We start from the raw sequence: 23,957 nt of genomic DNA, 5'->3' as shown, positions 1-23,957 counted from the left end.
CTTAACTCAGAACTGACGACTAAGCCAGTCTTGCCTGACTGGACTCCTCTGGTGCTCCGAAGCTGCGAATGGGGGAAAAAAAGTAAAAAACTGGTGGATTGAGAGAAAGGCAGTTTAATAGGACAAAAGGAAGAAAATAATAACAACAACAACAGGGCTAATAACAATAGCAAAATGACAATAACAGCAATAATAATAAAAGAATGGGAACGTACAAAACGAGCGCAGGGCCCCAGGCCTCGGCGGGGGGGGGGGGGGGGAGGCGTGTGGCGTGTTCCGCGTTGCCGTGACGACGGCCCCGCCTCCCCCGCCGGCTCTCGCGATAGCAGAGGGCAGGGGCGGGGCAGGGGCGGGGCGGCGGGAGCGCTCGGCGGTAACGGCGGTGAGTGGCGCGCGCCGCGCTCGGCCGTGAGGCGAGGGGCGGCGCGGAGGCCTCACACACACCCTCCACCCCCCCGGTCCGGTCCGGTCCGGTCCCGGCGGGGTGCCGCCGCCGGTGCGGCTCCCGGGGCGTGCAGGGGGAGCGGTGCGGCGTCCTGCCTTGCCCTGCCCTGCCCTGCCCTGCCCGCCGGCTCCTCAGGGGCGGCCTCCGCGCTGCCCCGCCGCCCGCCTCAGCCCGCCCTGGGGAGGAGTTTGCCCCGCGGCGGCCCGGCCGCGCTGCGCTGCCGCACGTCCGCGAAACCCGCCGTTGGGCCTCGTCGTTGCAGGAGCACGGTGGGAGGTGAGCGGCGGCCCGGCCCTGGACTCGCCGCTGTGCCCAGGGCCTCCCCGGATCGCTTCTCCCGGCGAGTGCTGTCCCAGCGCCGGAGCGGTTCCCCTTGTCCCCAGGTAACCGGCTCTGCTCGGCTGCGGAGCCCCTCCGGTTCCCCCGCTCGGGTGTTTCGTCGCCACTTCGGTTCCGAAGCGGCAGAGAGGCAGCTCCCCGGTACAGGGAGACAAAAGGCAGAAGAGTGGTTTGGTTTGGGGTTTTTTTTCTGTCGCTGTTGAGGGTCTCCTGTCAAGTTGTGCGAACGCCGCACTTCCTTCTTTTATGCTGTCCTGGCAGAATTGTGGCCCTGCAGTACAGAGGCTTCTGGGGCAGAAAACTTGGAACTACAGAAATATTCGTACATTTTTTTCCCTAGACCCGTTTAACTGTAAAACCTCTAAGGTTGAAGTGACATCTCAGCAGAAGTAATGCAGTTTGTTTTGATGCTAGCAGGGCGCAAAACAACTTACTGGCAGCTTTCACGTTGAAGAGCATTGTAGTGTCCTTACGGAACAAATGAGGGGGTGAGAACCCTCCTCTTACGCATGAAAGTGCGTATACTTGTGGCTTCTACACTCGACTGATTTGCATGTCAAACTCGGTCAGCTGTACGCTTTGGAAGCCTTCAGCGAGGTTTGGAGCTTGCTGCTTTGTACACACACGCTTGGTGCAACTGTTGAAAGGACTGGAGCGCTGCCCGTATGCTCAGGCTGCCCGACTGGGAAGCACACAACGAGGAGGGAGAGGGTGTAAGAGCCTTCATCTGGCAGCTGTCCTTTCCATCTCCCCCTTCCCCCAGCAACGTCAGCCTTCTGTTCTCTAAGAAGTGCTGGGAAGTGCTGAGTGTTTGTACGGTAACAAAATCTTCAGGAAAGTAAATGCATTTTTTCAGGGAAAATATGCCAAGTTTAGTCCTATGAAAAAATCCACACAGCAGAATCATAAATTAATGTATTATCTCGCTAGATAACTTATTTTTTATTTCTAACTCCATTCCTGGTGCAAGTCAGAATGCATACTGCTTCACGCACACATCCAGCTTTGCACCTTTACTGTCTTCTGAAGTTAAGACGGGAGGATGGAAGAACAAGTAGGATGCCCTAAATACCTGATACAAAGTTAAGCTTCTTCAAGCATGCAAAAGCCACCTTTTTTAACTCTGTTTTTTTTAAGCTGAGGCTAAAATCCTTATTTGGTTTCATCTTTCCTGGGTATCTGTCAAATTTGGCATGTATGCAGGTAGAATTAAAAGGAAGTCCCTGTGTCCATTCCAGATGAAAGAACACCCACCTGATTAATTTCTGTTTAACTCCTTGAAGAAATTCAAGCTGTGAAGCTTGAAGAAGAAATTCAATCCTACAGAGTTCTGAATCTTAGCAATGGTTTTTGTTATTATTAAAAAAGAAGGAAGGTTAATTAACATAATTGAAGTTGCTTAACTTTGTATGGACCAGAGGGGATTTATAAAAATTACCAAATGAAGAAAAAAAATTCGATCCCTTCCAAGAATGGAATATACTAAAATCTGAATTGTGTTTTGTATTCACAGGGTAGTGCACGGTACGCAGGAAGAGTGTGAATATAACTTAAGACCATGGCAGCACGCTGGAGAAGAATCCTGATAATATTTGTGGCAGCTCAAGTACTGTTTGTGGTAAATACCTTGGAGGAAGAGGATGTACCTGAAGAATGGATTCTTCTTCATGTTGTTCAAGGCCAGATTGGAGCAGGAAACTACAGCTATTTGAGACTAAACCACGAGGGAAAGATCGTACTTCAGATGCGGAGTTTAAAAGGTGATGCAGACTTGTATGTATCCGATCTGACGCTTCACCCCAGCTTTGACGAATACGAGTTACAGTCTGTAACTTGCGGCCAAGACATTGTCCACGTACCCGCACACTTCCGCCGCCCAGTGGGAATTGGGATTTACGGTCACCCCTCTCACCTGGAGAGTGAGTTTGAAATGAAAGTATACTACGACCGAACAGTGGTACAGTATCCGTTTGGCGAGGCTTCTTACAACCCTGAGGAGGTGGAGGCAAGCCAGAAATACTCACAGTCTACAGAAGATGAATCTCAGGATGAGGAGTCTGTTTTCTGGACTATACTTATTGGAATCTTGAAATTAATACTTGAAATTCTTTTTTAAATTGATAGACACTGGACTAAGTCACACTTCAGCCTGTGAAATTGAAATGAATGACTTTCTGTAATATTTAATACTCTTTGTTATGTTTCCTGAAGAGGTATTCAGGTTACTTTTCCTAAACCAGAAAGGAAGTGGGGGGAAAAAAGCCATATTTAATTTTATATTGTAAATCCTCCCCCATATGTAAAATGTGCAGCAAGCACAGCATTTGCGGTGTTCCTCAAAGATCAGGGCTCAAAAACAAATGTATGGTGGTTGGGATCTTGTTAAATTCACTTTAAAGAGGTGCTTAGGAAAATCAGCTCCAATCCCGTATTTTCCTATTCTTTTTTTAAAAAGAAAAGTGAAATAAACTGCACTTTAGTGTGCCCCCTCTCAGTTTAGAGCATATTTAAAAATAAAATCTACTACTTTTCTGAGCAAGTATCTCTAGTAAAACTAATTAGCAATGGGTTTTGAGTGTATTCAAGTTGAGGAGCCTAAGGTGAAGGAAGAAAAAAACCCCAGTCAGTCACCGAAGGGGATAGGTGATGGGCATCGTGACTGCATGTGCTCTACATCACATGAGCTGTCTGTTGGGCAGGGGTCTGTCCTGTCACTTGTCACCTCTGCAAATCCATGACCTGAACCAAGCGCATGTCAGTTCTTCCCTGTTACCGCAGGGAGAGTAAGCCTCCAGCTGTTGTTACTTGTCAATATCACCTTTTCATTCCTCCTTAAAAGCAACGCAGCACATAGTATCTTGAACTCGAGAGGTTTTTTCTTACACCTCCCTTTATAGCTTTTTGTGATTGACTTATTCATAAAGATGATAATAAAAAAAATCATCAGCTTGCAAAGAAAATTTCTGCTGAAAGGAATCTGCAGTACATTGTAAGAAGGTCAGGTCGTGCCTACTCTTCCTTCAAAGTTAGTTTTTTCCAGCAGTATTTTTTGCTTTGGTTGAGTCTTTCAAAATAACCAGTTGCTATGCAAACAGTGAATATTTAAACTGCTCTGTAATTTTCTTTTCACAGAGCTTACTGATGAGTGCACTGAGATAAATAAGTATGTTACTACAATTTTAAAGAAACGGTGCATGTACCATTTAAATTTCATTACTGAAAGCCTTCTCCCTTTGAGTGGGAACTTGGCTTGTCTATCTCATCTAGACATCTGACAGGACATGATTAGTGACTTGTATCACAAAAAAAATCATTATGTAGCCAAAATTATAAGTTTATTTGGTAAAAAGAAAAAAATCAAGTGGTATTGTTCCTCTTAAGAGTGGTTGGTTAAATAGCACCAAAGTATCACTTTAATTTGTGCAGTGAAGTTTTGGACAGCAAGTTTTGGGGGGGGGTTTAGCCCTCCTTGCTGTTTTTCCCCCTTCTTCCTCCTCTTCTGGGTACGGGAGGGTCTTTCTGACAACAATCACAAATCCAGCGACCTAAGAAAAGAAAGTTATCAATTATTGGGAAACTAACGTTACTCACTCACCCAGTTACGCACCTTTCGCCATTCTAATGGGTGCTCACCTACTTGCAGTACTTCCTTTAACGTGAACAACCAGTGCTTTTCTCTAAAACGTAAGCATCTTTTTGAAAAGGTATAGAAAGCAGCAGGTAAAACTCCCCCTCCCTTGCGGACTCATGACATGTAACAGCTGGCTACACCGATCCTTCTGGACCTCGGGAAGTGCCAGCGGTGCTGAGGAAGTGGTCGTTAGGGAAGAACTTGACAAATGATGCTTGAGTGTGACCACAGCTGGAGGTTACAGGCAGTTAACTCGGAACAGAAATGAACGTTGTTCTCCTGTCACGGGTACAGGGTCCCTCCCGTTCCCCCAGCCAGCGTCGGTTATTTCAGCAGATGAAACTGCTGGCAGGGGCTCATCACCAGACCCTGTACTAAAACTCATTAGCTGAGGGAACAATAAAGGGTTGAGCAAAGAGCAGAAGTGTTTAAATGTTTGTATTACAACAGCTGGAATCATAAAGGCTGCCTTGGTAATTTTATAGTTTTGCAGGCATTTAATCTATTTTGTTTAGATTCTGTCCTTAGGTCAGCCTGGAAGTTAAAGCAGCCACAGAACTGTACCGAAGTGACAGCTAGCGCCAGTGCTTCCCAAAACGGGAGCGTGCAGCGTGTTTGAAGTACTGCAGTTACGGGGAATGCTGTCCCTGCAGAATGTGCAGCCACCCAGTACTTTACTTACTCATGAACTTACTTACCCGGGGTTCAGTATTACATGAAAAGCAACAAAATACTACAAGTTAGATTTTCTTTACACTGCTTTGAGCTGGCCAGGTGGTAACAAGTGACCAGGTAATTTAAAGGTACAGGCTGCCTGACATCAAGGTACTTCACTTCCAGCTTTGGTGTTTTAAGGAAAAAAAAAAAAAAGGGAAGGAAGGGGTTTAAAAAGGTGTTTACAAATATTGAATTGAGTGCACTTTTTATCTGGAAACTGAAATAATAGCACAAACACTTGATTAATGTGAAAGCTATACTCCAGCGATATGCAGCAATACAGCCTCTTTACAGGTTTCTTTTATGAAAAGAGGTCATTATTCTCAGTATTCTGTGGATATGGGAAAAAAAAAACCAAACAAACTAATTCTGAGTGAGTCTGTTGTAAAAGCCAACTCTATTTCCTACACAGGAATTGCCAGGTTAAACTGTGCACAACCAAATATACAGAAATAAAGCTTCTTAAAAAAAGTTGAGTCCTATGGTGTGAGTGCTTTCCTGCAGTGTTTCTTAATCCTACCCTTCACACTCATTTTAATCTATTCTTTCAAAAGCAACACCTGTATTAATTCCGACAGAGAAAGCCCAGGACTCGGAGGAGGTGGGAAGAGAACAATTAATTCTTACTTTATTACCTGAAGGGATAGCGTCAAGCCCCACACAAAATGTGTGATAACCACGGTCACATACGTCACAGAACATCATTTCTTCTTCATGGTGAGGCTGCCCGCATATAATGCATGTTTTACACTCCATACATTGCCAAGGGTAAGTCTTAATCATAGCAACAAGCTCCGGGGTCATATCAAGGCAAGAAGGATGGCCTAGATTAAAACCAATATTATTACTTTTAGGTCTGAAATGAAATTTAAAGCCAGTTAGACTGCTTGCTTGTACAGAAGTTGAAGCTTAGCTCGCCTCCTGGCGAGATCCCGCAGTGCGCTGAATGCGCTAGGACACGTCACGTTACACAGAGATGGAGCCGTAAGGAAGGACAGGAAAGGCAGCGGAACTGCCGGCACACGAGTGTAGTACACTAAGTATTTCCACAAAAAGATCTGCCAAACCAACTCCCTTAGGAATCCGCTTAGTGTATGCAGATACTTACCACTGTTGTCACACTGGGAGCAATGTATAAGAGCTTCAGCTTTTCCTTTCTTGTTGGACTCCTTACCCTTCAGACAAATTCCACATATAGCATTTGGAATGACCTTTGGCTGGAAGGGTAGAAGAGGGCTATAAATTCATTCCGGAAGAATTTACAGGTTTAAAAGGAAATGTCATATATCTCCTTAACTCTTAAAATTAATGAGCTATCTGTTAGGATGTGTGAACCTTAAAACACACGACAATAACTGACAAGCAGCAGCACTGAAAAAAATTGTCGATTAACTTCATAGAATTTTGCATTCGGCACACGTAGTGAGTTATATGCAAATCAAACTGGAGCAAAAAGCATGTACTTGCTCCTTCCTATGAGTTCATCAGCTAACATTCCCCTCAATGCAAGTTAAATGTGACACAGCATTAAACACTTCAGTGTTTTTTCCCAATATAGAATACTTCTTTTTGAATCTCCATGCAGATTTCCTATTTACAGAAGATTTTAAATACCATTTTCCATTTGCGTGACATTTGTCCCTAAATATAGAAAATCAATTACATAAGCAATAAACTTGATTGTTGTGTCTTTAGTTCCAAAATACCTGGTCAGCTATGCTGTATGTGGCTATCTATTTACTGTCCTTTCTTGCATCCAGTCATAATCACTGTAAGAAATACACACCCTCACATTTAACTACAGTTTTACATTCACCGTCTTTCTACGTGATGATCTGGGGCGTATTTGGGTCTGTGAGATCCGTTTAAAAGGCAAGAGAGAAACAGCAGGCTGTTGCAATGAGTAACATTTGTGTGTGCATTCTGTGCCCCGAGCCAAGAGATACACCAATGGCCTTGTATCCCAATGAGGACCGAGGAAGAAGTAAGGCATTAGGAATTTCAGAAACATTTCAGTAGTTATATTGCTGAGCTTTGACCACTGCATAATGAAATTAGTGAGAAATGCGGTTTAAAATTCATGTAGTACTCACTGATGTTAAATCGACTAGTGCTGGAGTTTTAAAAAAAATGTTGCCGCAAAGACACAGCTAGTAGAGGGAGCTGAAGGCATGCCCTGCTTTCTAAGGAACCACGCAACTTGTCAGTAAGCAAGAAGAGTTCCAGTCAACTACCAACCACATGTGCGGCGAAGAATGCAGTTTAATTTTAAAACAAATTAAAAAAGTGAAAACAGAACTATATGTGTGTGTATATATAAACATAAAAAAAAAATTCACCAAGATCTTTTGCAATGCGACTTCTCTTTAAGTGTGTCTACTTCCCCAGCCAGTTTTTTCTAGCACCTAGCAAGATAACGAGTATCTTAACTCATTTTTAGAGCAGTCAGGGTGCATTGCTTTAAGTTTTCTGAAGTTTTCATCTGCTTTTTAAGTTAAACATGGCTACAGTCTGCTTCAAATTGTCTGGTCTAAAGAGTTTTATTTAAGAAAACAAAACACCATACCAGATGTTTATAGGCAACTTCCTTCAAAAGATGACAGAGGCATTCATACAGACTTTTTTTTGCTTATTTATTTTAAAAAAGCAGAGTCAACCTGTTTTATACATAAATATAATAAAACAATAGAAGAAGTCTAACATTCACAAACGTTTCTACAAAATAATAAATATAATGGAAGCAAAACCACACATAAACTCTTTTACTGTTACCTATGCTACGTGTCCTACATGTATACCTTTATACCCTGCTCCTCCCAACAAAAGTGGCACATGCTTAAACCTCACCAGTGTTGCAGCATTTACCCTTCCGTTGTTTAGGCTACATTCTAATTTTTTTTGTTGTGTTTTTATCTATTTCTACATAAACCAAGCCTTTCTAGAATAGCAAGTGCACTTTTCTAATCAGACTTCTAATTTGTTATGGATTTGTGTATTACTGCCTTTACTGTACAGCAGCATACTCCCTGGTACTCCAGCAAAACAAAAGTAAGCTGCTTTTCGGTCACCGTACCTGCCTTAGGGTATGCGCAGTTAACACTCCGATACACGTAACTCTAAAGTTAGACACTGATAGAGATGCATTTATTAGCAATGCTTCCATCTAGTCTTACTTCACTAAATTGTGTTCATTAGAAATCGTGCGTGTTGGGCGGGGGGGCGGGGGTAAGTGAGAATCACAGCCTATTAATAATAAAAGTTCCAATAGTATGGAAGTATTTTTTCAAAAATGGGAAAAAAAACCAACCAAAAAGCAAGACTATTCACATTTCAAATCAGTTCAAGTTCTACCACCATAAAAGGCTTTTAGAAACGCTATGAAAAAAAGTCTATCAAATCCAAATGGGAAGTCACAGTATCCCATCCAATTAGAGTAAATTTTGCTTTCTATGTCCTCGTCTGACTGGGATGAGGAAGGAGAGAAAATGAATGCAGGGTCAAAATGACGACTGCCTGCTCTGTAAGTTTTCACTTCCATGCTGCTGTGCTACAGCTCTCAAAGTAAGCGTTCCAACTCCACCACTTTGATAAGGTTCTGTTCTGAATGCAAAGTGTTCCATTTTCATATACAGTGACCCAAAACAGAAGTGTTGTAAAATATAGTTTCTCAATACATTTCAGTTTCATGTGCAAAAAATCTCCTGTACTTTTAACAGTACCCTGTGTGTGCAATTGTAGTAGCCAGTCCTGCAGCAAAGACTCGCCACCTGTAACATGACAAAATGTAAAACACACGCTAATTGTTCTTTGTTAAAGAACTGACAATAAAAATGGCTCCATATAAAATACATTATTTTCTTTGCTCAAAAATAAATCAGTGGAAATGTGTGAATCCTGTAATACTCATAATGTGGCTGTAACTATACATTTGCATGTCGATGCCGTAGCAATTATCCTTCAATTTTAACTACGTGTAACTGAAAGACTACTGTCCTACAAAAATAGTCAAATATTAGAGAACAATACAGAACAAAAGTATTACAAAGATTTATAATTCACAGGGACAACATTTTAAATCAGTTAAGCCTTCAGCTCAAAGTGCCTTAACATTTAGGCACGTACGGTAGGTATATCATTATCTGGTGTTTTTACACACTAACTAACAAGAATCTTTCTGTCTTACCAGTTGAAACAGCTCATGTAATTGGGCTTACTGAAAGCGCTTAAATGTTTCCACAAACAAGAAAGTCAATCCTCTCACCCTCCCAACACACCACCACCACCTCTGGCTTATCAACGGCCTGACAGCTGATGCAGGCAGGGTACGCTGACCTTGCAAAGACGTGGCACGGTAAGTTTATAGTAAGACCTTGTTACTAACACAGTCAGTGATTTTGAACCAGTAAGTAATTGCTACGGGAATCCATTTTCAAAATGGAATGCTGTATACTATCATTACTCTTCTACAACTGGAAGTTCAGAAATTTGCAGAAAGTTCTGCGCCATCAATTCTTTCTCTATGCATTCATAAGGCCGTTACATAGATCGGACTAATCAAACACTCAGGCTTCTCACAGCTCAGTGAAACTTCTGTAAACCAGTGGCACACAATCTCTAATGCCAAATTAAACAGAGCTAAAAACCCCAAATGTCAACTCCATCTTTGGATTTCACGTTCATGGGAATATTGGTATGCATTCTGTGTCTACAACAATTTGAAAAGTTACATATAAAAAAATATACATATGGTACCACAGTCTAAATCTCCACAGTTTGCATATTTCTTAGAAAGTTCCTGAAAAGAGAAAACGCAACTGGAGCTTGCTATCTGTTACGAACTTACACAGATGCTGTATGTAGAGAAAATTTATCAAAGCTGTCCAATTCTGGCTGGAAATTAGCTTCTTAACGTAAGTTATAGTTTACTTACTACTAACTTGGTAAATACAGACAGTAAATATTTATGAATATAAAATGCAAGCCATCAACAGCTCACTTTTGTGCCCAGACAGTTTCTCAATATGTACAATCTTGTCACTGACAAAAGTGCTCCTTCTTCCATAACCTCTATTAACGAGCATTCCTGATTGCTAAATACTAAACCCTATCTTAATGTAGTGTTTTGCCTCTTCATGGGTCTATTCCTGCTCCCACGTAAGTCAATGGAAAATTCTCATTCCTTCCAGTGGAACAGGACTAGGCGATAATGTGTTTTAAAAGTGTTACATCATATTCAAATCCTCTATTAGTATGCAGAATAACAACACATAAATAATGCATGTCAATTCCCATTTCTTCTGGAAAGTATTCTTATCTTAATTTTTGAAATGATTATACAGTAATACTGAAGATTTGGGTCTTAGATTTGGCAATCACTGCTTGACAGCTGAAATGTCTTAACATCTGCACCAAATTTTTAGCCTGGATAAAAGCATATTGCCCACAAACATTTCTACATAGTGTGAACTACATAAAAAGCTATTTTCCATATACTGTTAAAGTGGTTATGTAGTGTTGCCTATACAACTGTAGTAAGCTTCTTGCCTTCCATTCTACACACCGTAACATCTCAGGATGAAAGGCTGTATTTAAAATGAACGTCATTAACAATATGTTCAGCCACATAGCTGCACTTACAGCACTGATCTCTTGGTATGCTGCCATACTAAATAGTAGAAAAAAAAAAAAGGATACTGAATGCTAGTTTTGAACTGGCAAGTAATTCTGACTGCTATGTTAAGGCAGACAGAAAGATGTAGAGTTCCAATGAGAAATCCACAGTGGATTTTTCTGGTGTTACTGCCTGGGAATCTGAGAAGTTAACAGAAACAGAGGCCACTGTATAGCCAGAATAAAGGAAAGCCCCACAGGAAATAAAAGCAAAAAGTAAGTAAGGAAACAAACAGATGGAGCACACAACAGGAGAGCAGCTAGTGAAGTACAGCAAGCAGAAGTTCCATATTATTGAAAAAATCCAAATATTTCAGGGAGAGGCTGGTCAGTAAAGGAGTTCAGTCAGGGGCTTTTTTCTTCTACCTTGTACCCAGGAACTGACTTGGATAATACAGAACGTTTGGAACCATCTTTTCTTGGAGTAGCACTTTTGTCTCTTGTTTTTTGTCTTCCCTGAAAAGAATCCTCCTGGTTGTCTGTGGCGCAATCACCTTCAGATACATTGCCAGACGAATTGTCCTATAATAAAAATACCATAGCTATATTTTTTATTTTTTGGATAGACAGACAAGTCTTTCCTATGCCCCTTAGAGCCAACTAAGGTAAGAGAAGGATGTATATATCCTTCTGCAAAAGCATGGGGTACATCACAATCTAGAACACCTTTGCTCATAACCTTCATTATCTATTTTTTTTCTCATGCTAAGAGACTGGCATCAGCAATAGCAGTCATGTTTTCCAGTTGGTCTTGATACCAGAGTGGGGAGCACAACAGTGTAATTCTTTGAACCATTTTCCTTTACAAGTCAGCAAGAAATCCGCTAAATGCAAGATGTTGTTTACAAAGTAAAGGGCCAGCAAAAAGTTAAAAGTGCCCTTGCCATGCATTTAAAGTGTACTACCAAATAGCACTGCCATGAATTAAACCCATGAAGGTTTTTTCTGCCACCCTCGTCTACTATTTTCACCAGGAGCAATCTGAATACTTAATTTGGATTGCAGCAGAAGAATGCCATCAAAGGCCAAACACACTTCAATATTTAATACAGAACTAAACAACAGAATTTATGCTGCAGTTAAAGCTTTTTTTTTTTTTGGGGGGGGGAGGAATGAGGAGGCAAGAAAGAGGGGAAGAGGTTCAAAGAGGGTGAGAGATCAATGTAAGCATAATTAAGAGCAGCAGCACAAGATTTTTCTCAGAAAAGTGTTAAAAAAGGCCTCCAAAAAGTCCCAGAAGAAAGCAATATGATTAATCACATTCATTACAATAAAAACCAAAAGGCCAAATAACAATGGTGCCCTACAGCAAAAGGCACTCTGTACAAACTTAATAGTAATCAGCCTATACCCCAGAGCCTAAAATCAAAACAGACAAAACAGACACAGGGCAAAGTGAGGAGTACGACACAAAAGCAAAGCAAACTACGTGGCAACAAGAAATGGTATGTTTCACCGTCATTTTCGGGGAAGGGTTATTTAGGACAGGCCCATTAAAACCCTATAGAAGAAGAGGAAAATTGCTACCCAACTTCAACAATGGGGCAGGTGAAAAAGGAAAAAAGCATAAAGCTTATTGTAGGACTCACCGGGGAGGATCCAATGAATGGCAGGTAGCCCAAAACTCATGATGAGGCCTGCCAACTGCTCACCTTTGTGTTCAACAGATCTTTTTCCCGAACAATGTGCCCCAATGACTAGCAAAGAAGCCGTGCTCCCATAGCCAAACCCACTTCACAGGAATCTCATTTTAAATTTTCCCTACACTTTTCCAACACAAGGACATTTTCCTTTCTGCATTCTGTAACCAGAAAGACTTCTGAACTTCTGTGAAAAATGAAAGGATAGTCTGCTCGGTCCAGCTATTTTTCTTTAACATTAAGGGGAATGGAAGTCAGTGGAAAAGGGAACTGGGAAGAAATGGTTAAAGACCAACTGTAAAAAAGCGGTAGTGTGATTAAACCAAAATTTTCAGTTGACATTTAGCATGCTAAGTTTATAGGATTTCTTTTTCTCCAAAAAACGCAAGCAGAAAGGGTGCATTAACAGCTTTCTCTCCCTTGTTAGCCTACAAGCTGACCCTTTCCTTCCTTCTTCAGCTATGAGTATCTTATGAATATTCAAACAAAATAAATGTTTATATGGCAAAATTTAGCATTATGTATACCCACCGTCTAACATGTTTGTCAATTGAACTAGAAACTGTTAAATGCACCTGTGATTTTACAGTCTATTTCTCTTAAAATTAGGGTTAAGCTTCCGGAAAGTGGTTGTCACCAACATACCAATGGTTCAGTTGTACTCAAGACAGCTCACCTGAAGCTCAGCTGTTCTCGAGCACTTAAAACACTATCAAGGTAGGTATGTGAAAGTTTCCCTTAACTTCCAGTAACAGTTAATTTTGCATTTGCATAAAAAGAGAGAAGATAAACATCTTTTTAAAGATGTATTGTGCAGCAAAAAAACCAGTGCTTTCTACCTCCTCTTTAAATTGGAATAAAGTAACTGTTTCTGTCTTGAGTGTTTCCTGCTTCTATGTCACAAGAAGAAAAAGTTACCAGGCTATCAACACCTTTGCTTTAGTGACAGATTCTGTGGGACTTAAATAGCAAAACACGCTGTGACCTGAACTGCAGTGTTCATTGCCCTCAGACGTGCTAGCAACTTCCCCTTGGGCAAAAGGGCATAATGAAGAGCTGCGGCTGGGAAGATTCTTCAAGATTTCTTTACAAAGAAGGAAGAAAGGGCCTGAAATTTCAAATGTTTGATTTACTTTAAAAATGGATCAAAACAGAAAGCTGAAAAGCAATGCTATAAAATAAAGAGAAGTACCAAAAAAGGGACCACACTTCTTCATCTTGCAAATGTTAAAAGATTCTACTAAGAAACTACTGAAACTAACAAAAGTGAAGGGAAAGGGATTTTTTGTTGAAGAATACTTTCAATTTGTCTCACCGAATTGCCTTTGGTTTTCCTTTTTTCATCACCTCGCCCTTCCTCTGCATCATCTGAATCTCCATCACTGTCTAGCGCAGGCAGCTCTGGATCCAAAGGAGGTTCGTAAAGAGCCGTATTCAATGGCAAGTAACGAAGTTCATCTGGAGAGTATCTAAAGTTAAAAAAATAAATAAGTAAGTAAAATTAATTCATGTGTACTTTATGCATAAATATTAAGTCACACAGCATACAAGGACTTGAATGAGAAAGAGTAAGAAAATCTCCCTTTTTTCAGGAAGGCACATAAAAACGTGCGGTTCTGAAAACACGGGAAACATACTAATTTCTCCTCCCAAATGCGATACCATCTAGCACTTGTCGTCTTTGTGTAGCAGATACTCGTGGAACACAGGAAGAGTATATGTGCAATGTTCCAAACCTACACAATCCTAAAAGGCCACGGAACCCCTAAAAATTTTTAACCAATCCACATTACTACACCCAACAGACTACACACTTTGTTTATAAACATTCAGTGCCCACATAGCATGCGCACAACAATTCTAACCCAGGGCACACAAATAGCTAGGGTCCAAAGCAAAGTAAGTAAAGGATGTAGCTCTATGTCTAAGTTCCCCGATTATTGAAGGAGAACAAAAAGTGCATATAAAAATATGATTTCAGAAGAACATGAAGATCTTATCGCACTGCTTATAGTCAGATACAGCTTAACATGTGTAATCTACACTTGTTTTTTTTAACCTTAAATACCAAGAAAAAAGGGGAAAGTCCTCTTACTGTTAACGACAAGTGTTGTAAGGAATAGGGTATTATTTTGATTCATATTTTGAAAGGTTGTGTCCTTTGTTAAGAAGGATAAGCAGTTTCGCTTGCAGCTTACAGGTGCAAAATAAACAAGATACCTAGTATTTTTAATTCAGTTAATTTAATAAAACTGAAGTCCTTAAAGAATGTCCTGTAACATGCAAGTTTGGGGTGGGCTGTATGCACACACACACACTGGAATGAGCAAGGCATATGCAGATAAAGAGCTTCTCTAAAGAAAACCATGCATGCATTGAATGAGTACCATCTCTGTTGTACAGATGGTAAAACTTGGGCAACAATTTTCAAATTAGTATTTGTCAAATGAGAGCATGCCACCGGTGAAGTCTTAAGTTTCTGTAGACAGTCAAGTACACATTCTTCATCAAATATAAAGATCCAACTAGCAAAACCTTTCTCTCTCACAAATCCAACATTAAACTTAGCCTGCAAGACCAATCCCACTTTTTTTTTTTTTCAATTAAAAACTTCCTAAAAATTTAAAAAGGGACAGTAAGCCTGTCACACAGAGAACATGGGATCGCAAGCCAGCATTACAGCTTTTTGATATAGCAACATTAATTTTAGCACATACGCAGAGGCAGATGATAAGTAAACACATAAGGGTGGCAGGAGTGAAATCAACGTCTCCTTTTAACACAGTAAATACCTGAGCAGGCCAGGTTTCAGGCATTGCAATACCTCAGCGGAGACAGTACTCTTACAGCCAGTACTGTTTTGTTGACAAAAGCTGTCATGCTATGCGTCTATTAGACTAGCAAGTGTCTCAAACATAAAATTAATTCAAAACCTTACAGTAAATACACTGAAATGTTTTCCATCTGCTAGATGTAGAGAAAATAGATCAGTGCAACAGAATCGGCAGTTAGGGTGCATTTAAAATACCTTTTGTAGTACTCCTGGAACTGGCCGGGTATGAGAGCCACTGGGTAAGGACTAACCTTTGTTCTCTCTGTAGGTAAGATTTTGTATTTTCCTTGAGGCACCTGGATAATCTGTATTGTTTAACACAAAACAATGATGTTTTTGTTTCACATACAGACTTTTGAGGCTTCCTGACCAGCTACCCCCCCAATTATTTTTTAACTAGCCAGTTTTATTGAGTTGGAACAGCTACCTGAGGTCTCCCATGGGAAATCCAATTCATTAAAACAGTAAGAGATCCCACTCACAAAATAGTATTACGGATGAAGGCCAATTGCTAAGTATCTAGTGAACTGAACAAATATTAGGTAAGACTACTCCTAACAGTATATTATGTAAAATAATTTAACAACTAAAACCTAACAATTGAAACAGTAAAAATTAACTTTTGTGACTGGCATCTTTAGCATGAATTATCATTGTTGGTCCATATTGGTAGAGGACAGCAAGAACATGTCCATCTAATTCTGAAACCAGACTGTACCATAAAAAAATCCCATTAATAATACAAATATATGGAAAGGAGAAGCTTACACAGAAGCCTTCTTTCCCTTAGAAAGAAATAAAACTATTTATCCACTATCTCGCTTCCAACATGGGTCAATACCAGAAAAATGTAAACTTTCTGTAAGACTCCCATGTAACAATTTTTGTAGAGAAAACTTTTGGTTTACTGTCTTTACACAAGCAGAACAGTCCTGCTTCAAAGTAACAGCTAATTATTTTTTTTTTTAAATCAGGCACAGAAGCATGAAATACATCTAATACAAAAATAGTATATAACACCTAACAAAAACAAGGGTATAACATTGACAGGTAGCACTCTTTTAGAGGATAAATAGTGTACTTTTTTACTCTAGGTATTGCTCAGGCAAAATTCTGGAGGTTTTCCAAAAAAGAATTAGCCATTTATATGAATAGATACAATAGCAACAGAAGCTTCTTAGTAACCTAAACATCCCTCATAGTTCTATGCTACTACCAGCAGATTAAAGGCATGACAACAAAGTAACACTGAAATTTTTAAAGCTTCCCAGACAAGTATTGTCAAGTTAAAAAACCCAAAAGTTTTCACATTAAATATATTTGAGATTATTATTTTTAGCAGTATTACTCATTTCACAGAAAAACTGCTTAAGTCCCTACATGACTGAAACAAGACTAATCAAAACCCTTGATAATAAAATAGTTTAAATGGTACCAAAACCAACTTTACTAAAACAAGCAAGGAGCTACCTATTGACATTGATAAGAAATTTAAATCTGCCTACATGTGTCTGTAAATCAAAATAGGCTCTTCTTTCTTCCATCCGCTCTCGGTTTAAATTGCTGTTGAATTCTGCAGCTTTCTTGGCAGCTTTTTTAATATATTCTGGAACTTTACTGGCTTCTACTTTCTGTGTGTTCTGCTGCTGCATTTGCTGGAATAAAAGCAATTTTATTAATTCACATACATTTCACTATCAGTCTGAAAACAGCCTTTTCTTATACTACACAGGTTACAGCTCTGGTTCAGTTATATGATAGTTACTTACAGAGTACTCTTTATAATGATCTGTTATTCGCTGACGTTCTTTCTCTTGCAGTATAACAGAATACTCAGCATGTTTGGCAGGGTATTCTTTAATCATAAGATCAATTACTTCATCACTACGCAAAGCTGTTAGACCTAAAATAGATAAAAGCAATAATGATGCTATCTGGCAAAACTAACTATAGGTTATTTATATCCCACAATGACCAACTCAAGTTTTTGAGCAACTGAGACAACAACCTGCTGTGCACAATGCTTCTCTCTCTCTCTCAAGTAGAAGTAAACTTGTGCCGTCTAGCTTTCCAGGGTGATCAGGAGTTTGCTTCTACCCAAGGAGCCAAGGCGCATTTCTTTTCTTCCTTACAGCTGCAGACTCCTTCACAGTGACTCAGCCACCTACTAACCTCCGCTGTGAGACAGAATCTTTGCTCTAAGTGGGACCTGGTGAACTGTTAGTTTTGGTTTCCAATACTGGTGAGGTGTCAGTTTCATTAACTTGCAGAACCTTAACTGAAATGATGAAGTTTACATAACCTCTCTATACAAGTCAAGGAAGAATCACTGCGAGGGCAATTCAGAGCAGCAAACTGCACACCAACTCCTGACTCCCCATTAAAAGCATTTGAAGTTCAGAAGTCAGAATGCCTCAGTTTGCAGCTAGAATGCAGAATTCCTCCTTTAAAGGTTCCAACACAGCTAATCTCCAAACATTGACAATGGAACAGGGGATGACATATGTTACTCCCACTGATTATAAATATAACCTGAAAATAATAAGGATAGTTAACTCGGCACACATCTCGACTTGATATATGAGGCAGAATATAGCGTTTTGCTTCTATTGATAAAAATCAGATACTGTTCTCTCCTGCATATTTAAGTTTAAAAAAAATAAAAAATAAAAACCAAGAGAGCCAGCAGGTGAGAAATAAAGGTGGTATACCAAATATCATTAGTATATAAAATGACATTCCATTGGCACAGAGCCATGATACACAGAAAAAAATGCGACAGGCATCATTTAATCTTTAACATGCTCTGAGACACATGTATTAGCAGAGGAAGAAAAAAAGCTCTTCAAGCTCTTTGAATATAAGCTGCATCAATGACATCATTCCATTTCAAGTACATTAATGCGCTTTAATATACACGCCTGTAAAACTAACATCTAAGCTGAACTGTGTAAGATACACCAATGTTTGCTGAGTTCCAGCTAACTCAGCAAAACAAGACTGACATACTTTTTAATTTGAAAAATTATGGTGTTCTCTTTCCTAGAGGGAGAAAAAGTTTCTAAAAGTTAATTTACAGCATAGAAGGGATTTTGCTAAGCAATTAGAATAGATCCAAAATTTATTTTTTGTATACTACATCTGGAATACTGATACTTCATGGCCTATTTACACAAATTAATAAATCAGTTTTCATTTCAGAATTTACATTTTCAGATGAGAATGATGCAGCTCTTCTCTACCAAACCGAATCACATTTTCAGTGTGTCATACTTTTAATACTGTAACAAGGAATCTAACAATTTGTTCTCTTACCTAGTGTGCACTGAGTCTCTGTGATAACATTTAGTTCTCTGAGGTAGAGTTTCTCCTTGTGAGATAGATCTCGTCTTTCTAAATCTCCAAAGAAAACAAAAAAGAGCAATAAAATTGTGTGCAGTTACTCAGACTCCCCCATAAACGGAGTCAAAGTATTTTGACAATTTTATTTCCAGGTAGTGAGAGTCTATATTATACTACCATTCGTACAAACAAGATAATTTTATAAGTTAATTTTAAATTTAATATCTGCCATAGGGACACGGTCAATTTTTCTGAGTACCCTGCCTGTAGTTACAATTTACAGAAATACTGAGGAAACCTAACATATGAGCTTGGACACAGACAACACTATCAAGCACTGAAGATGCATTCTTTTTTCCTTTCAATATGCATTTTAAAAGTAAATTCCATGACTGAAGAACCAGACTTTACAAAATTACTTCAAAAACCACAGGATACATTTTTCAATATGCCAGTAACAAAAATAAAAAGTACAACATACATAATTCAGGTCTGCTTCTGACAGGGTCTTTTTTTTAATCAGTTGGCTCATGCTATAGTCAGAGAGATGCAGATTACATACAAACTGTACAAAGACAAAGATTTTTAGAAGAAAAATTTTAAAAACAAATACCTGGATATTTTCTTTTAAAGGAAGTCACACCCAAATATTCACTGACTTGCTCCTGGAGCATGTAGTATTCTCCTGTTTCATCCGGTGGCCACTTGTATTCTATCAAGTTTTCGGCAGGAAAATAGCTGTATCTAAGTATAAGAACAATGTTAGAACAAATCAAAGAAACCTTAAGAGGGATACTTAGATTTCTAGAATTTCAGCAATTCCTATTTATACGTTAGTGAACAACATCTATGGAGTTGGACAAGCACTTTAGAACACTGCATCCTGTTAACCCATTTCAAAGTCACTTTGTTACACCCCACTTCACATATATTTCTCCAAACCAGCATTCATCAATATGCTGAGAGACAGAACATGAAGAAAGGGACATCCGTGAGAGCGGACAGGACACCAGGAAAAGCAGGTACTACAGTGTCAAAATTCATTCCAAAACCAGGTAAAGTTTTAAAAACATGTAAAGCTGTGCTTCTGATTGTAAATTAGATGCAGCACATTTTGTGTCATTTTAAAATAAAATGTCTTAAAATATGCTGGGAGAAAAAGACAGCTAGCTGCTCATAGGACACTGCCTCAATCCAGAAAGATATATGAAGAATATACAAGCAAAGAAAGAAGAGCTGATACGTAAGCATATCAAATAGTACAGTAAGACTAGCAATAAAGAAGTGGGAATTGTAAAAAAATGGTGTTACCCAAGGTCTTGACTAGAAGTTTCACAGCTCCGAGAACTGTCCCCTGAGCCCATACGTCGTCTTTTTGATGGCTGGCTGCCATCATTGGAATTTTCTTCTGTGTCATCCTGAAATGAAAATAAAGATAAATATTAAAAAAATTACGAGCATTCAGCAGATAATGTAAAACATCCAAAAAAAAAATAAATTGCAAGGCAATCCACAGTTTAAATATACCTGAACTACTGAGCTATTTAAATAACACCCTTTACAAATTATAGCAAATTATTCCTTGCTATAAACTAGCTGCATGACACACAGTGGCACAGAAGGAGAACTGGGCAGTTTTCTCACCTGTTGCATAGGCAGAGCACTGAATAGACAGAGCTGTGGCTCTGACCACCAAGTTCATCGTTCTTGATGTAAACTACCTATGGCATCAGGACGGCCAGACAGCTGTAGACCCAGCAAACTTCCCTCACTGGTGACAGTCAGGGACAAGACTTAATTCACTTAATCAGGCTAGCTCGCAAAAGCAAGCGCAGTGCAAAAACACCAAGCCCTTGCTGAGAGCTGATGCTTATAAAATCAAGGAAAATATTACCAAATGCAACACAGGAGTTTACAGACGTACAGTTAAAATAAAAGGAACGGTATCCCGTTTACAAAGAGATACCATTACAGCAAGTAGCAAAGACTTGTCTTTTGTGGGGGAAAAAATAAATAAAAGGAAATAAGCTGAAGTTGTATTGCAAGAGACACAGAAGAGAACAAAGCTGTTACAAGGGAACATTTAGAAGTTAACTTACAGGTGTCACTACTCAGATTTTATGAGACCTATATAAAGAAAGGGAATAAAGGGCAAAGAAGAGAAAAACAAAACAAAACAGAGTTCCGTAAAACCTAGCAGACCAATGATTCAGTTGGTCTTCTCATGCTTGTCACTGCTTTGTTGTCCAGTAACGCTATACAACGCTATCCTACCTACCTCATCCACAACTCTCAAAGCACACAGTGACCACCCTTCCATGGTTATAAATGAGAAACAGAAGGCAGAAGTGCTCCAGTGAATCCCCTATTGTCACCAGCAGCAGAGCCAAGAACGAGATAGGTCTTTAGGTAATTGAAACTCAAAAGTGGAGTAGTATGAAAGAATCACGTTTCATAACTTTTGTGAAAAGTTTTAAGGAAGAACTAACCTGTCAGAAATAAATGGATCAAGCCCAATTATAAATACTGATTAAATAATGACAAGAAAAATTATTAGGTCTACCTTAGCTAATGTCTTTCATTCTAGTACGTTTTACACACCATATTGCTTGAAATATCATTTAAAAAGATCCCAGCAAATCAGAATACATTACTTCTGTTATGTAACATTTCACAGTACTATAATCAAGACAGGCTACCACAGGGAAAAAGCACTTGTCTGCTGTATTTTTGGTTTATTTCAAGTTTTTCGCAACTCTTTACAAATTCTTTTTTCTTTCTTGTGGCGTAGCAAGAAGAATATCTTTCATACAGTAACAAAAGCTGGAAGGCAACCTTAATGAAACTGTGCTTTCTTAACGCAGCTATACTTAAAGAATCAGTAAGCAGCACCTCCACTAGTATCACCAGTAATACCATTTCCTAGTATGGCTGAGAATTCCCCATATAAACTCAATCAGACAAACCAAGTGGCTGTCCCCAATCAAAACAATATTGCGCTCGCATATTCTGTGACACAGCTATGTCTCATCAGCAGTTCATCCCTACTTCCCACATGGAACGTTAAAGCGCTCCAAACCTTTTCAACTGCTAAACAAAAACACGAATGGGGCCAAAGCCATGCTTTGCTGTACCAAAGCTACCGAGAAACTTCGAAACATTTTTAGAAAATAGATCTCAACCGGACAGTGAAGAGGAAGTGCCTCGCGTCGGTTTTTCCTTTTGCTTCGAAATTTTCTTTTATTAAACCCAGTACTGTTAAAAAACGTGAGCACCCATACCACAGGAGAGATGAACGTCCTCCATTCCCACCCTTGCTTTCTTTCTTGCTGAAAACTTCAGCAAATCCGATCACGCAGGCTCACAGACTAAAACACGCGAGGAAACGAGGCTGTTTGTTGCAGAGGACTTTGCGGAAAAAGTGAAAACACTAGCACTGCAATCTAAGAGAGGCGGTAGTTCAACCGCTGCTACTGCGCCAAAAATAATGGTTAGGGACAGTCTTGCGGCTTTCTTTACGTGGAAAGTCAAACACTGCCAAGAAAAAGCCCCCTTCTTCCCTTGGAAACGCACGTTTCTGCAAAACGCCCGTTAATCCTTAGGAAACCAGGTTAAATTACGAATTCCCGGTCCGGTCTATCAACTCCCGAGATCTACGTAACGATCCCTCGTTACGCCATCGGAAAGCCCCAACAACCCACCCTGCCGTCTTTTTAAAACCCCACCGCCGATGGGGCGGCGGGGGGGCTGTGCGGGAGGGAAAGGGCAGCAGGCGCCGGGGGCCAGCCGGTCCCCGGGCAGCGCGGGCACAGCTCGGCAGGCCTACGCGGAAGAACCTGCCCACAGACCCAAACTTCGCGGGGCCGCTGCCCCGACACGGAGCGGGCCGCCCCGCCGCGCTCGGGAGGGCTCGCCTCGCCTCGCCCCCCCCTCCTTCCCCTCAAGCCCCAGACCCGCACCCGAAGTTCGGCCCGGAGCGCGGGAAGGCGCCAACCCCCCCCCCCCCTCGCCGCTCGGTTCCCCCGGGAAGCGTGAGGAGCGCCCGGGGGGAAGGGGGTGTCACGGCGCCCACGCGGGCGGGGCCTCCCGCCGAGGCGGCCGTTGCGCCGGGCCCGCGGCCGCCGGCCCGCTCTCACCTTCAAGGACTGGGCGCCGGGGGTGGCCGGGTCGCTGTCGCAGAGGCGCGGGGACAGGACGGCCGCCATGACCGCCGCGGGGGGCGCCGCCGCCGGCTGGGCGAGGAGAAGCGTCGCCGCCGCCGCCGCCACCGCCGCCGCGCGACCCGGCCTCGCGCCGCGCCCGGCTCCGCCCCCCCTCCCCCTGCGGGGGGTGGCAACGGCCCCTACCGGCCAGCTCGCGCACGAGCGCGGCGGCTCGCGCAGCTCCTGCTCCGCCCCCCTCCGGGCAGCCCGCGGCGACCCCGGCCCGCGCCGCCGGACCGGCAACCGGCCCGCCCCGCCGCCAACGCCGCCGCCGCGAGGGCCCAGCGCCGGGGCCCCAACGCCGCCGCGCCCTCCTCCTCCTCCGCCGCCTCCTGCCGCCGCCGCTCGGGCGGCCGCGCGGCCCGGCCGCGACCGCGCAGCCGAGCCCCCTCGGTAGCGCTTGGGCAGGAGCGCGGGGCGGAGGGGCAGCATCCCCCCGCGGTGGTTGGCGCCGACCGCCGCCGCCGCAGCCGCTGACCGACGCGAGAGCTGGCACCCAGCAGGGCCGGGCCGCTCCGCCGCCAGGCTCCCGTCTCCGGGAACGTCAGCCGGGGACGAGCTACGTTTGTGAACCATCAGCCCCCGCAGGAGGGGTGTACGGGGGGCGGGGGGCGCACTCGCGGGAGCCGGCAGGAGCGCGCTCGCCCCTGCGACGGGGGACTCTTGCGGCCGGCCCCGCCGCTGCGCGCCGCGTCCCGCTCCCGCCGGTTTACGGCCGGGCGAAGGAAGGCGGAGCGCGGCCCTCCCCCGCCGGGAGAGACCCTCGGCCCAACGGCGCCGGGGCGGCGCGCACACACACCCCCCCGCCCGCTCGCAGGCGCGCAGCCGGGCTCCGTGGCCGCGCACGGGCCCCCGCTCCGGCGAACAAAGCGCGAAGCCCCTCCCCGGTGGGAGACCCGGCCGCCGCCGCTGCCGCCGCCCCCGGGGGCGCGCCCGGCTGCGGGGCCGCGCCCAAGCCGCCGTCCCGGAGCCGGGGCTGCTCCCAGTCCCTCGTCCCTTTGCCCGTAGGCGGCTCCGGGCGGGCCCAGGGGCGTTCAGAAGCATCGGTCCGCGCTCGCACCCGTCTCTGTTCAGCTCCGCACAATACAACGGGCAACGGAAAAGGCAGCAGTGCTCCACGTCCACGGGTGGCAGTTCC

The 23,957-nt window shown here is 42.4% G+C and overlaps 2 protein-coding genes across 6 annotated transcripts; one reads left to right on the top strand and one right to left on the bottom strand.

The window, feature by feature from the left end:
- The first annotated feature begins 361 nt into the window (after positions 1-361).
- C12H6orf120 (chromosome 12 C6orf120 homolog) lies at positions 362-4,313 on the top strand. 2 transcript variants are annotated; one of them, XM_075043343.1, is made up of 2 exons: positions 362-721; positions 2,298-4,313. In XM_075043343.1, exon 2 carries the CDS (start codon positions 2,343-2,345, stop codon positions 2,898-2,900), a length of 558 nt encoding a protein of 185 aa, XP_074899444.1. In that variant the 5' UTR covers positions 362-721; positions 2,298-2,342; the 3' UTR covers positions 2,901-4,313. The 2 variants fall into 2 exon arrangements, with proteins under 2 accessions (XP_074899444.1, XP_074899442.1); XM_075043341.1 differs by having other exon boundaries at positions 362-828.
- PHF10 (PHD finger protein 10) lies at positions 4,098-23,410 on the bottom strand. 4 transcript variants are annotated; one of them, XM_075043339.1, is made up of 12 exons: positions 22,754-23,410; positions 19,929-20,035; positions 19,231-19,361; positions 18,591-18,674; positions 17,045-17,178; positions 16,781-16,930; positions 15,471-15,580; positions 13,758-13,911; positions 11,169-11,324; positions 6,241-6,349; positions 5,768-5,956; positions 4,098-4,329 (listed from the first exon to the last, which is right to left on the bottom strand). In XM_075043339.1, exons 1-12 carry the CDS (start codon positions 23,393-23,395, stop codon positions 4,244-4,246), a joined length of 2,052 nt encoding a protein of 683 aa, XP_074899440.1. In that variant the 5' UTR covers positions 23,396-23,410; the 3' UTR covers positions 4,098-4,243. The 4 variants fall into 4 exon arrangements, with proteins under 4 accessions (XP_074899440.1, XP_074899441.1, XP_074899438.1 ...); XM_075043340.1 differs by having other exon boundaries at positions 18,591-18,668; XM_075043337.1 differs by lacking the exon at positions 11,169-11,324.
- Between the last annotated feature and the right edge of the window lie 547 nt (positions 23,411-23,957).

The sequence above is a fragment of the Buteo buteo genome, chromosome 12, assembly GCF_964188355.1.
Source record: "Buteo buteo chromosome 12, bButBut1.hap1.1, whole genome shotgun sequence".
Classification (NCBI taxonomy): Eukaryota; Metazoa; Chordata; class Aves; order Accipitriformes; family Accipitridae; genus Buteo; species Buteo buteo.
Note: the sequence above shows the minus strand (reverse complement) of the source record. Positions and strands in the feature narration are given on the sequence as shown.

Coding starts and splice junctions, on each gene's coding strand:
- C12H6orf120 (XM_075043343.1), top strand. CDS start 2,343: ATGGCAGCACGCTGGAGAAGAATCCTGATAATATTTGTGGCAGCTCAA.
- PHF10 (XM_075043339.1), bottom strand. CDS start 23,395: ATGGTTCACAAACGTAGCTCGTCCCCGGCTGACGTTCCCGGAGACGGG. Junction 19,362..19,928: donor ACTTCTAGTCAAGACCTTGG/GTAACACCATTT, acceptor TCTTATACTTAG/ATACAGCTATTTTCCTGCCG. Junction 11,325..13,757: donor GGAAAACCAAAGGCAATTCG/GTGAGACAAATT, acceptor TTTTTATTATAG/GACAATTCGTCTGGCAATGT.